Genomic DNA, 14,163 nt, shown 5'->3' on the forward strand with positions numbered 1-14,163 from the left:
ATTCTCAATAATTTCTCCCAGAAAACTCAACCATCTCAAAGTGGCTCCTCACCAAACCTCTCTCTTCACTGTGTCCTCCATGCTCTGGTAAAAGCAAAGCCCTCCCCTACTGCCTCAGAGGCTCTCAGTGGACTCAGAGATGCTCCCAAACCCAACTGTCTGAGAAAGTAAAAGGCTAATTAGAAACAAAATTTAGCTCGCATTTGCAAAAGAGCATGTGTAACATCAGAGAAAATTGGTCAAAACTTTAGTCTTTATATTGAGCAAGTAGCAATTTCTTTTATCCGCCAGAAACAATTTTTAGATAAAAATATAAAATGAAACAAAGGCAAGAATCAACTTTTACACACACACACACACACACACACACACATACACACAATTAGTAGTTTTGTACGTGTGTGTGTGTTTAAACATGATTCATGGACAAAAACTTACAACAGTGCTGTAGGATCTCTATTTGCATCTGTCTATTTAAGCACATAAATACCTATGGATTTTATGCACATGTGACTGCCCCCTACCTCTAGATGGCATCACCAAATTAGCAAAGGAACTTCATCATGGTACTGGGGGATGTCAGTTCCTAGATAGGAATTCAAATGTTCAAAGTCATTCAGGTGTTTATTCATTCAAGGTGACTTAGATGTTCAGTAAATAAGACTGGTTTAAAACTGTTGGTTAAGTTGTAAAACTACAAATTAATAAATAAAACGTGCTGAATTAGCAGCATTGAGTATGATTAAAGTATGGTAGAATTCTATTTTGTTTTATTAGTCAAATAAACTGATGTTATATTTGATAGACATTTAAGATGTTAAAAATAGACTTGATTTAAATTAGCAAGTCATTCTGACAACTTATATTTCAAGAATTATTTCTTATAAATTTGCCTAATGTAGCTTTCAGAATCTTCTTGGTCACTTGCAATCTGGATCATTTCTAAGTAAAATGAAGTATTTGAGTCTAAATTTTTGGTTTCTTATTTTTCCAAGGATATTAAATATATCTGTGTTAATAAGCACATTCTTTTGATACATAATTGCTTTTTTTTTTAACTATGAACATGCATGGTTCTAGGATACAAAAATGGTGTATTTATAAAATTCATTAGTACATGGAATGCTGACATATACTAATATTATTCCTTTTTTACTATTTAATTTATATGCTACATAAATACAAATTATATATAATTTAAATTATGATATATAACATTTAATAACAAGTTATTATTTATGTTTATTATTTAGCTATCATTGTAAAATAAGAATTACTAATGGCTAAATGTCATAACTATTAGATACATATGCAGGAATAGTAGATGAAGTGAAACAGCTTTGAAAGAAATTCTTCAAGGAGAAAAAAGTGTGTTTTGTTAGCAAAAAGAGACCAATTCTATCCTAAGATAGAATGCTTTAAAGAAAATACATTGTGAAAGGGAGGAAAGAGGGCTCTTATCCTGAAACCCTGAAATGGATATGTGAAATTACAAATGATATTAGTGGAAATGATTTTTGTCTTGATTTGACAGGATTTATTTACAAATGTATGCTAAGATAAACTATGACATTAGCAGTACACAGAAGTCAGTGTGAAGTCTTCACTGCTTTTCTTTCTATTAAAAAAAACTTTATTGTGTTCATAATAAAAAATTAGACAGAAATGGAGTTGCTTCATGCTTTAAGTAATCATCTATAAAAAGCAGGTATTTTACATATTACAGGATTAATTGCATGTTTTGTTTATCCTGGACTGTGAAGGGAACTGAATCAATACTAAGACCTAAGGGGAGGGGTCCCTTTCACTCCTGGTACCTTATCTTCATCCCTCCTCCTTTCTGCCTGTCCATCGTTTCTCACTTCTCTAGATCCTTCTCCTCCAGGCTGCCAAATATCTCCAAATTCCTCCGGTTTTCCTTACATACGTCTACTAAACTCTCTCCACTGAAGAGTCCAATAAAGGACGGAATGCACGACATCCCTGTGCATCACTTCTCTTCTACAGTACCAAGATGCAGAAGAGGGCTGGCTCATGCCTTCCTAACCATGCCTTTCCTAGTAGAGCCATGAGACACAGATCTGCAGCCCATCTACTACTTACAGCACCCCTGAAGCGCAAACTACAGACACCTAAGACATACTTAATTTGTAGCATCTTGGACAAAAATCCCACTGACTAATTCCTTTCCACACATCTCAGGGGTCATTCCGCAAGAGCAAGAGCAGGCTACTCGAATTATGTTCGTTGTCAAACTATGATAGCATGTGTAGGAGATGTTTGAAAAATAATTTCCCTTCCTCCATCTCTGAAATAACTGTCTGAAATTTCTTACCTAGGCTGTTTACCCATTTCTCCTTCCAGTATGACTAATATATTGCAAGTTTCAAGATAATGGAATGTTGCTTTTTTCTCTCTACAACATGTGATTTTAAAAAGTATGTTTCACATACTCAAATATATGAAAATATTTTAAAAGAAACATTAAAATAAATAAGTTTCATTTTAAATCATATATTATTTTATTTCTAAGAAGTAACTTTTGAAATGTGCATATATTTCTGCAAACTTTGTTGTTTTGAATGGAGAATGTCCCGGGACCTGTTGAGGAAACACACAGCAGCATTCTGAACTGTTGATTAGAAAATTAAACTCTGATTCATAGGGGTTCACAGTGAACTATGATCACCTCCGTACATTAGTTAAGACGATACAAAGCAACATCCCAGGGCATTCTGTGTATGTGGTACAGAGTGGGAAGGAAGGTTGATAGGGTAGATATAGGTTAAAAGAATATCCCACTTAGCTGGCCATGTTGGTGATGATCTGTATTCTCAGTACATGGAAGGCTAAGGAAAGATAATCATAAGTGTGAAGCAGCCTGGGCTAGATGCTGAAGTTGTCTAAACAAAGAACATACAAACATATGTACTTATGCATGTATGTACGTATGTATGTATACCCTACTGAACCAAAACAAGAAGAACACATACATATGTACTTATGCGTGTATGCATTAATGTATGTATACCCTACTGAACCAAAACAGGAAGAGCCTCAGCATCTAATAGTAGTGCCCTCCTATGTGTCTATGTTCTGCAGCCATACCTCCCAGAGCCCAGGTAGGAGTTTCTGCCACACAGAAGCACACTTGTCTCTTGTCATTATAGAATCTTTACATCCTCAAACTTGATGACAATCACTATCCTCTTGTCTTTTTCATGACACTCTTACACTTCTGGAAATGCTAACAAGACACCGTCAGTAATTTTCCTTATGAGACGTCCATGTAAAACTATTTGAACATCTACTTATTACTTATCATTGATTCCCAAACAGGGGGTGATGCTGTTCCCAAGAGACACTTGACACCGCCTGGACATAGTCTGACTGTCATGTTGGTGTGGTGGTGGTGTTACTGGCTTTTAGTGGGCAGAGGACAAAGAGGCTACTAGATGTCCTAAGAAGTCAGGGCAGTCACCATGACCAAGAGTTATCCAACCCCAAATGTCACTAGCTATAAGTAGCTGGTCTCCACCCCAGAGATGGACAGGTGTAGGGCAGCACTCCTGTACCTGTGTACACTTGTGTTTCGTTCTAGAATGCGGAAGGCCAACAGAAGCGATCATCATTAAATTCTTACATAGACTGTTCATTTTTCTTTATGTTACATTTTTTAGGAATTAAATGGCTAAGACAAAAAACAAACAAAGCCAACTCATTTTAAAATCAGACAGAGATATCAAACTCCCTTCTACTAAAGTCACACCAATTTACATTTCCACCAGCAGGATCTGAGAGTGCTCTTCTTGGCGTCCCTTCCTGAACGCTGTTACCTTTTGTAGTCTCTTCGAGAAAGTGATGAACTCTGCACTTTGCTCTGTCTGCCATCCCCCTAATAATAATAAAACATTCGAGTAGCAGCCTTCTTGTTACTTCCACGGGTGACCATGCTCTAGCTGTCTTCATCCACACTGATTAAGGACATTTGGGAAGAATGCTTTTAAAGGGCCATGTTGTCAACAACTCCTGCCTGAACTAGGAGCAAGAGAGCTCATTCTTCATTGTAATCTACTGATGATGGTACCAGCACTGTTTCTTAGGACACGCTTACACATGCAATCTGGAGATCCAAGATGGGACTGTTTGACCCTAGGCTTTTGTTTGTCATTCCTTCCCTTAATAAAGGTTTGTTGCAAGGAAGTGTGGTGGTTTGAAAGAAAATGGCGCCCAAAGGGAGTAGCACTATTAGGAGGTGTGGCCTTTTTGAAGTAGGTGTAGTCTTTTTGAAGGAAGTGTGTCACTGCAGAGATAGGCTTTGAGGTCTCATATATGCTCAAGCCACACCCAGTGAGACAGACCACTTCCTGTTGCCTGTAAGCCAAAATGTAGAAACTTGGCTATTTCTCCAGCATCATGCTTCCCACCATGATGATAATGGACTAAACTTCTGAAAGTGTAAGCTAGCCAAACTAAAAGTTTTTCTTTCTAAGAGTTACTGTGGTCATGGTATCTCTTCACAGCAAATGAAACCCTAACTAAGACAGACAGCTACCTTTTCCTATTTAGAGTTGTCTTGACTCTAATGTGGCTTCTTAGAGACTATCTTGTTGGTCCAGATTGGATCAGAGTGTCTTCCTCCTGGAATAACCAACTCCCTTTAACCTAGGAAATAGTATGGCATGGTTGAAACAAGATGGCCAGAGAGGATGAGGTGGCATCTGGGTAGTTCAGTGAAGCTATACCTCAAGTGGGAGCCAGGTAAAGACATCGTTCAAAGAAAAAATAATGTCCTGTATTCGGGATGGAAACTCATCCACCAGGATGATGAGGACAAAAGAAGTTGACATTCTATTTCCAAGGACAGCTTCCTCAGGAAGTTTCTGCTGGTGTTATAAGAATAGTTTTCAATAAACATGAAGGCAGCATGATGTTTCAGAGTTTCAGGAGATCCCTGACTCTCCAGGTCCTGAACTGGAGGTCCTAGAACAATCTTCAGCAGGCAAGTGGTTTAAGGTGGATCCCACACTATGATTCTGATTTCAGCACATTGTATTCAAGCATCAACACCTCAACCTTTACTACCTCTAAATATAGGGAAAGTCCTTACACACAAGCCTTTGTGGAACTTCTTATTTGTAAAATAGAGATCTTTTGTAGCATGAATCTTAAAAGGTCTTATATTAATAAGACTGTTTAGCAATTCATGTTACAATCTTTTCTATTCTTTTTGTTTGTTTTGTTTTCGTTTTTTGAGACAGAGTTTCTCTGTGTAGCCCTGGCTGTCCTGTAGATAAGGCTGGCCTCAGACTCATGGAGATCCAGTTGCCTCTGCCTCCTGAATGCTGGGATTAAAGGTGAGACCCACCACTGCACAGAGAGATCTTTTCTTTTTTAAATACTCATATAAAGGAGTGGGATAAAGATTTTAAAAAGATGATTCGGGCCAGGCGGTTGTGGCGCACGCCTTTAATCCCAGCACTCGGGAGGCAGAGGAAGGCGGATCTCTGTGAGTTCGAGGCCAGCCTGGGCTACCAAGTGAGTTCCAGGAAAGGCGCAAAGCTACACAGAGAAACCCTGTCTCGAAAAACAAAACAAAACAAAAAAAAAAAAAAAAAAAAAGATGATTCGGGAAAGGTATTCTTTGCACTTAGCCCTCAAAAAAATTCTATTTAAAATACCTGATATCCTTGCAAAGTGGAAAAGAGCCTAAGAAAAGATGTTCTCTATCCAGCTAAGTTTGGAAGCCATGCTGAGCTGGAATACCAACTTTGCCAACTACTGTAATTGGAATTCCAGGTATAGCTCCTTCAGAATGGAAATTCCAACCCATCTCATATTCAAAAAGAAACATTCCCTCTCTCTCTAAATTTATAGGCCCATTTATTTCCCGGGTACCCTTTCAAAATGCTCCACCGGTTCCTTGTGAAGTCTGCGGGAGCTCTACAAACTGTCTTCCATGAATAACAAACAGGATTGGTTCAGCTCTGCCTTTCCCTCCTGCCTGCTGCACGCCATGGCTTTGCACAAAGAGTGAAGTTCTCAAATATTAATTGATCCCCAATCAGCCTTTGATCCCAAAGGCATGAGTTATCATTGACCAAGACACAGATCTCCTCGGAGATGCCTCATTCCTATTGATTCTTCAAAGCCTGCATCAAAATCCCAGCAACAAAATCAGAGAAGAGTAATTGGCAAGATCAAAGAGCAAACTGAAGAGGGGCAGAGAGGAGTAGGCCCTAGTCCTCTTCTTTCCATTTCCATCTCAATGTGATAGCAAAGGCTGAAAGGAACTGGAAGTGTGCCCGACAGCCAGAATAACCAGAGCTCTGACCTCTCCCATAACTGTCGTCATAAGCAAGGATGTCCTGATAAACAGAAGCTCCCAGAACTACCCTGGCAACGGTGGCAAACACCACACTTGGCAAGCAGGCTCTGAACTTCAAAAGGGACACAAATCAACCCCCTAAATCTAAGAAATCCACCGATTTAGTTATTTGGATTTACTATTTCCCAGTAAATAATTCAAGGGTGGTGAGAGAAATGGATAATTAATCATACTAATGTAGGTTCACTATCTCTTCTTTGAAATACTGAGACCAAAGTGTTTTCAAATTGCAAATATTGTCAGATTTTATAGTATTTGCCTATATATCATGGGGTGCATTCTTGGATGTGAGACTAAAGCGTAAACATGAAATTCATTCATGTTTCATACACATCTTATATGCACAGACCTAAGGTAGATTTGTGCAATGCTTTCAATGTCCCTGTGTTGGGACTATAACCCACTGCATGAATTCAGGGGCAGTGAGGACGCAAATACAAACAACTACTCAAGCATACACTTTAAATGAGGCATTTGAAGGGCATGCAAATGACATGTCAATAAATCTGTTAAGGTACTTGTGGTATACGATATATAAAAATATACATTAACACAGCAAGGTGATTATAGCAATACCCATGAGTTTTAATTGGTAGCACATGTCCATGAAATCAGCACTGGGAATACTGAGGTCTGAGGATCATGAGTTCAGGGACAGCCTGATCTACATTGTGAGAACTTGTCACACACAAAAAAGTGAGGTCCCACACAACAGTTGCAGATGCACACTCGTAATGTGTTTAAACCAAAGAGACATTTATGAAACATTTATTGACAACATCCTTCTCAGTTTCTCCTCCTGGGATTACTGAACCGAATTCAAGATGTGTTTTTAGTGTGCATACCAAATTCAAGAATTATCTGTGTTTGTGAGAAGGGGTCTTAAGTAGACAGCTGCTGATTCCGCACAAGCATCTCCACATTTCAGGCTGATCATGCATCTGCTGTCACTACATTAATATCAATTTTACGAGCAACTGCATCCTTCTATGAGAACAACTACTGTTGAGAAACCGCTGTCGTGCTGGCTTATAAACCCATGTGAGTCCAAACAAGAGCCTCTACAGTGAAGTCAGTGAGACTCAGCAACTCTGCCTCCCCGTGGAAAACATCCTTCAATGTGAAATATTCATGCTCCTTTGAGAATCTAAATTTAGTGAGCATCGAAATTTCAAAACAACTGATTATTGCTTAGCAATCTTGGTAAAAGATCTCACAAAATATTACCTGTAAAGCTTTCTATTTTAAGATCAAACCAAATGTCTTCATCCTTACAATTTTTATTTGTACATTTCCCCCATAAACTCACAGATTACACGAAGAAATAACTACCGAAGAGCTATAATCAAACCCACTTACAGCTTTTCGTTCACAGGGCCACTGCAACATACATCACCCGCTAACCCTCAGCCACCAGCCTGCTGCTCCGTTCTGTGTCTCATAAGGCAACTGGCAAAGCCAGTTAAATATGAGTGTGCATACCTTCAGAGGATGAATCAGAAATGCATCCCTAGTGACATGGGAAGCTGACTCCACAGCAACGCACACTACCACACCACCACCACACATATATGTAGGAACACGGTCACAGAAGGTTCAGTGTTGGATCTTTATGTCTGTGATAAACACATAGACTGGAACCCAGTGGGAAGCACAGAGGCTTCGTTCAAGGAGCTCCTATGTCAGCCAAGGCCCTATGCAGAAGGGGAAAACCCAGGATGCAGGCTTAGGATGCTCTGGGTAACCTTGGCTGTAGGTCATCTCACCTGGACCCACTGAAGCCCAACACCTGTCCACAGGCAGCTAGTTCTAAGATGGAGGAAGGCAGGACACATCAGAGTGCTTAGCATTGAGTATGTGTGCAGAACTTTCGGGTTATTTTCTGTCCTTTACATAGTGACTCAGAAGCCATGAACATGCACGCTAGCAGATCCTGGGGCACTTTTCAAAGCTGGCGGCTATCGTGCAAGGACTTGGCCAAGTTCCAGTTCAGATAATTATATTCTGTTTCCTGAATTTGCCCTGATGTTTCAACTAGTGACAGCCTTGTTCATTTTAATTTTTTTTTTTTAACCTTTTCAGGGAAAAAAGTGGGAAGAAGAATCTCTGTGAACTCTCCCCTCCCCCTATCTTGCTGATACAGAAGAAAAGACAAATGTGACATGTGACCAAAGTAATGGCAGCTTTGGTCATGAACAAGATGATGGGTCTTGTGTGAACCTGCACACGGGGCCGGCTTCAGAGGACCAGAAAAAGACATCAGAGAGAGAGAGAGAGTAAAGGCCCTGGGGATGAAATGAGGCAACTGTGTCATGATGCCTTTGTGGGATAATGATTGCACAGGTACCCTCTAGAGCTACAGTGGACTGTCTAATGATCTATTCTAATTCAGGCAACTGAAGAAACGCTCTCCCTGCAAGGATGTGCATTTTAATACTGTGGATCTAACCATTCTTTCATGGTTTGGACAGGGGCCATCAGCAGAGACCCAGGAAATGTAGCAACTTGCCAATTTCTTTGCATGCCAGGCATTCTAAAAATAAAGCAGGCTGCCAATGCTCAGATGGCCAAAAATGTAAACTCCAAAAGTATCAGTCTTGGGAAAGGATACAGGGGAAATAAAATGTCCACGCACCATTGGTGGGAAGCAAATTGGTTCAGATACTTCTCACAGCAATTTGGAAGCAGCTGATAAATCTAACACTGTGTCTCCCCACATTCCAGCAACTTGGCTTCTTAGACACATACATATATTTTTCTCGTGGAGACACACACATGCTGTACCACAACAATAATTTTAATAGACAAAAACAGAGGAGGAGGCACCAAATGTTCAAAACTAAGTACAGGCTGTGATATATTCCCATGACTGAACACCACGGATTGATCTTAAAAATGTAAGTGGAAATGGGGGGAAAACCCAAACAAGACGACAACCAGAGCTCCAAATCCACAAACTCTACATATGCAGATGCAGCCAACTATGGACAGAAACAATCAGGAGCAAACAAGTCTTTACTGAGTACCTACCATTGCCCCTCCCTGCCCCCATTTACTATTACAAAGCCTTTAAACTGTACTCATTATTGTAAGTAGTCAAGAGCTGAGTCAAAGACTCAAGGAACATGCGAAGACAATGCCCCCCCTCCCTTTTAGGGCATCTATGGACTCGATTCTGTGGACGAACTGCCATGGACATCACAGGACAGAAACACAGAAAAAATGGACACAGATGAATACCATTTATTAGAATATATGGAAGGCAAAGCTAACAGTGTTGCTAAAACTAATATTGTGAATACACACCACTTATGAGAAACATAGTTCACACATGTATGTACACACATACACACATGCAAACACACATATACTTATGCATTCACACATATACATACACACACATACACACACACAGACATGTATATACACATACCCACATGCATACACACATACACATACACACACACACACACACACACACACACACACACACACACACACACACACAGGTTATTTGTTGTGTTTCACTGCCCAGCACAGTAGATTTCTTAGTTTAAAAAAAAATCCAGGCCTAGATCTTATGACAGTGGGAATGCTATCCCTACTTTCCCAAACTGCATCAAATGATTGAAGGGAGTGGGCATTTGACCCATCCTGATGATCCTGTCCAGGTTTTACCGAAGGCCAAGGACACAAAGGTTCAAGAGCAGTGGACAAGCAGGCACCTCCCAAGGGAAGGCAGGCAGATACATAACCAGCTTCTCTGCCATGGTGGTACCTATGATCTGCCTCCTTGGTCTCAGTTTACCCACTAAGCCACCTCCCCAGCTTCATATTAGCTTTCTATAAAGGCCTTTTCTTCCCTCCTGTGCATTCTTAAAGTACTAATTTATACAGAGAAGGGGCAGGCAAACCCAGTGCCGACAGATGGCTAAGGAAGGTATTTTATATTGGGTAGATCCTACGTCTACTGGGTCCATACTGTTTGGAACTGTGTGACAAAAACTTGGGAACAGGCATAGAAACATACTCGATTTGGGAATGGAATGTGCCAACCTGCCGCATTTAATCCTGTGCTAATACTGAAAATAGAAATCCAAATGTCCCTCACACCTGCTCTGCATTTGCAAAGATATCAAAGGATCTACGTTTGCACACAGGCTGGGTGCTGTGGGGCGGCTAGATCTGGAACCCACATCTAGAGCCCATCAGGAAACTGTTGGCAGGACAGCTTCTCTCTGGGTCTCCCCGCCATCTTTCAGTCTATGGTGTAAATGTGGCCCAGTAATGAACCCCCACATTCAAAAGGAAAGTGTACTTATACTTACTGCATGGGTGTCCTAAGACCTTAACTTCATCAATAGCAAGGTAGCCGTGGTGTCCAGAGGTTACCACTTCAAAAATCACCTGGAAAATGAGGTGAGATTAATGTCATTAACTCATTTTTATAAGATTTTTTAGCAAGTGTCTCCTATGAGGAATAAAGGTTCACTCATCCTCCATTTATTTTTCCCAGCACCTGTAAAGCAGTTAATGGCTAACACTTGTGCACCATTGTTCCAGGCTCTCAACCCCAAGTATGAGTAAGACTGAACCCGGTCTAGTCCAAGGAGGCGTAAGGGCAGAGGCAGGGCCATATAGCACCTGCCTGAGGGGTCATCTGTGCAGTGACGGGAAACCATGGCTGAGGACAGACACAGGGAAGAAATGGTCATGGAGTCATTTTCAAGGGTGGAGTAAAGTACCAAGGCCTTAAAAAAAAAATCAGAAAACTGAAATGATGCAAAGTAAACCATTGCCCAAAACAATAAAGTTCTCCTATCTGTGATACTCATCCCCCGACATATTGTGATCTCTTGATGGAGGGGCAGGGTTAAGGTTTAAGCTTCTTTAGGAAACATTTCTGAAGGCCTCTACCTAGAATGAGACATTTGGGATCCTAGGTTTTTATATTTAAGAGGAGGAGGGAGGGCTGAGGGGGAGGACTCAGGAAGAGGTGGGATGAGGGGGGAAGTGAGAGGAAAGATGAAGGGGAAGAGCTTGTTGTTGAAGAGTTGTACTATTTGAGAATCTATGACAAATCCAGGGAACCATGGCAAAGAACATACTTGAAGTACGAGAACGGGGGAGGAGGAGAAAAGGAAGGGAAAAAAAGAGAAAGGAGGAAAGTGGGGAGGGAGGGAGGAGGGAAGGGAGAAAGCCAGGCCATTAGTTATACTTAAGGAAAGTGCAGGGTGCTTATGATGGCTAATTGTGATGCCAATCTGACTGGGCCGATGACTAGAGCATACCTTTACGCTTGTGAGGGTTTGTGAGGATGTTTCTTGAGAGGGATAAGTAATGGGGACATTGATGCTAAATGTGGTGGCACAATCTCACAGCCTGGGGTCCAGATGGAGAAAGGGGGAAGCAGGAAGCCTGAAAAGCAGGCACCCCTTCTCAGCTTCTGGACCGCCACAGTGGCAGCTGCTTTGTTCTACTTATCTTCACCGCAGTGGGCTGACGAGTGATGTCAGGGACCACGCTCGCCTTCCTTCTAGGTCTGTGCTGTCTGTGTTAATCATTATTACCGGGTAGGTAACAGCACCCAGCACCACTAGACGGGCATGTGCCAGGGCTGCAGCCCATGAGGAGTCGGTGTTAAGAGGCTGAAAGAGGAAAGTGAGCTAACACTGTAAAGAGGGTAATAAACATGCACAGGTAGGCATGATCATGACCGGGTCCTACAGGCGCAAAGGTCAGTCACATGCAGTGGTAGGCATGATCATGACCAGGTCCAACAAGTGCAAAGGTCAGTCACGACCAGGTTACAGAAGATTGCTTGGAGGACAGGAAAACCACTTCCCATTCACATGGAGATGGGATCAACTGCACTTTAGATGAAGATGTGGGAATTCAAAGGAGAATGATAAAAGTGACTTCTGCAGTTTAAAAAAAAAAAAAGTTTTAAGTCATTGCCGGGTCCCGCAAGAAGTAGAGAATGAAGGAACTGGTGATATCAGCCTCTGGGAGTGAAGGGGACATTTGAAAATGATTCATCCTTAGAGAAAACAAGACTGAAAGGGACGGGAGATGTACAAGGCTACCAGTTTGCTTATCCTAAGGAATGAACTGAAAGTATCAACACAACCAAGTAATTGTTCTCTTTTTATTCTAGAGAAATGAAAACTTTCATTCACATAAAAAGCCTGCACACAGTTACCAAAGCTCTATTCATAAAATCCAAAGAATACAGACACCTGAGAAGTCTTTTAATTAATGAATGATCACACGGACTGTCCCAGCATACCACAGACTGCTACTCTGCAATGAAAAAGAACTAAATACTGTCATAATCAATAGCATGAGTCAATCTTCAGGGAATTGTGCTGGATTTAAAAAAAAAAAAGCCAGTCCTAAAAGATTACACCCCACCTGATTCCATGAATGAAATATTCTGCATTGTCAAACTTTAGGAAATAGAAGCCAGACTAATGGCTGCCAGGAGTAAGGGACAGGGGAGCAGTGGCAGGAGGGAGGTGGATGGTCTTTGAAAAGGGCAACTTAAGCCATCTCTGTCAGTTCCGACTATCAGCATCTTTGTCGGTAACTGAATCGGAAAGAATTAAGTGTGTGTGTGTGTGTGTGTGTGTGTGTGTGTGTGTGTGTGTGTGTGTGCATGTGTGTGTATGCATGGATATGTGCATACATGCAGTGATATGCAAGTATTAGAAAACACGTGGAAGTCATAATAAGCACTGAACATTCCATCATGCCAATACCTAGCTATGATGTCATACCGGAACTGGTAAATTATTCCCACTTGGGGAAACCGGGTGCCATGTCAATGGGAGCATCTTCATTAGCTTTTACTGTTGTGTGCCACACTGATCACAAAGCAGTTTAGTTTAAAAAGTAATTACGTAACTATTTACTAAGAACACATTACGTGCACTATGCAGGTACCACTCCACAAACATATCAGTTTATATAAAGCACAAACACATCAGTTTATAGAAAGCACAGTCCAAATATATTACATGAATTTTTTAATTAAAAAAATAATAAAAGGGAAAATTTTACAAGAATTTCATATTTCAACAGAATGAATAGTCTGGATATAACGTGTTTGTCTGAAGCATGCAGTGAGTCGCAGTAATCTTAATCTCCATCTGTTTCCAAATGTTCATGCTCTTGTTCCTGCACACTGAGCAAAACCTTGGCTCCTAAGAGTGCTTTGTTTGTGTTTATGCAAAACCAGAGACAGCACCTCACCGACCCCCAGATGGAAATGTTAAAAGCAGGGTCCACCCTGCAAGCACAAAAACCCAGAAACCTAGACTCACAGCTCTGCACCAGAAAGTCCTGATAATAAAACAACACACGTGTGGGAGAGAGGGGCCGCCCAGAAGAGCAGAGATGAAATAAAACTCTGCCCTGTTCGTAAGTTTAATATGTTGTTTTCCACTGGTGATCCAACAGAAAGGAAAAACTGCCTTGGATGCTCCTGTGTGGGACCAGGGTAATTTATTTTTTTACGTCCAAGTTTTGCAAGAGGACAAATGAGGGGCAAAAAGATGAATGTCAAAAGCAGGCATAAGAAAATCATTTTTGAGGCCCTAAAAGCAGGTCTGCCTAACAGTCACCAGCTGCAGCTCCAGAAGTGGCAGCAGGCTTTGCAAAGACCTGCCAGGTAGCTCAGTGAAGTGCCCACTGTGCACTCCAGCCAGGGAGGCAGGGAGGCTAAGGGCACATCTTCACCTCCCCCTTAGCTCCTCCAAAAGCAATCCCCCAGT

General features: G+C 41.2%; 1 protein-coding gene across 2 annotated transcripts in view; it reads right to left on the reverse strand.

Moving 5' to 3' along the window:
- Window positions 1-14,163, reverse strand: part of Ptprm (protein tyrosine phosphatase receptor type M) — a 713,675-nt gene that overhangs the window by 415,810 nt on the left and 283,702 nt on the right. For both annotated transcript variants that reach the window (XM_059277901.1, XM_059277900.1), the window contains exon 4: window positions 10,717-10,795. In XM_059277901.1, the coding sequence (XP_059133884.1) occupies window positions 10,717-10,795 (79 nt within the window). The remainder of the gene's footprint in view (window positions 1-10,716; window positions 10,796-14,163) is intronic.

The sequence above is a fragment of the Peromyscus eremicus genome, chromosome 13 (assembly GCF_949786415.1).
Source record: "Peromyscus eremicus chromosome 13, PerEre_H2_v1, whole genome shotgun sequence".
NCBI classification, from domain to species: domain Eukaryota; kingdom Metazoa; phylum Chordata; class Mammalia; order Rodentia; family Cricetidae; genus Peromyscus; species Peromyscus eremicus.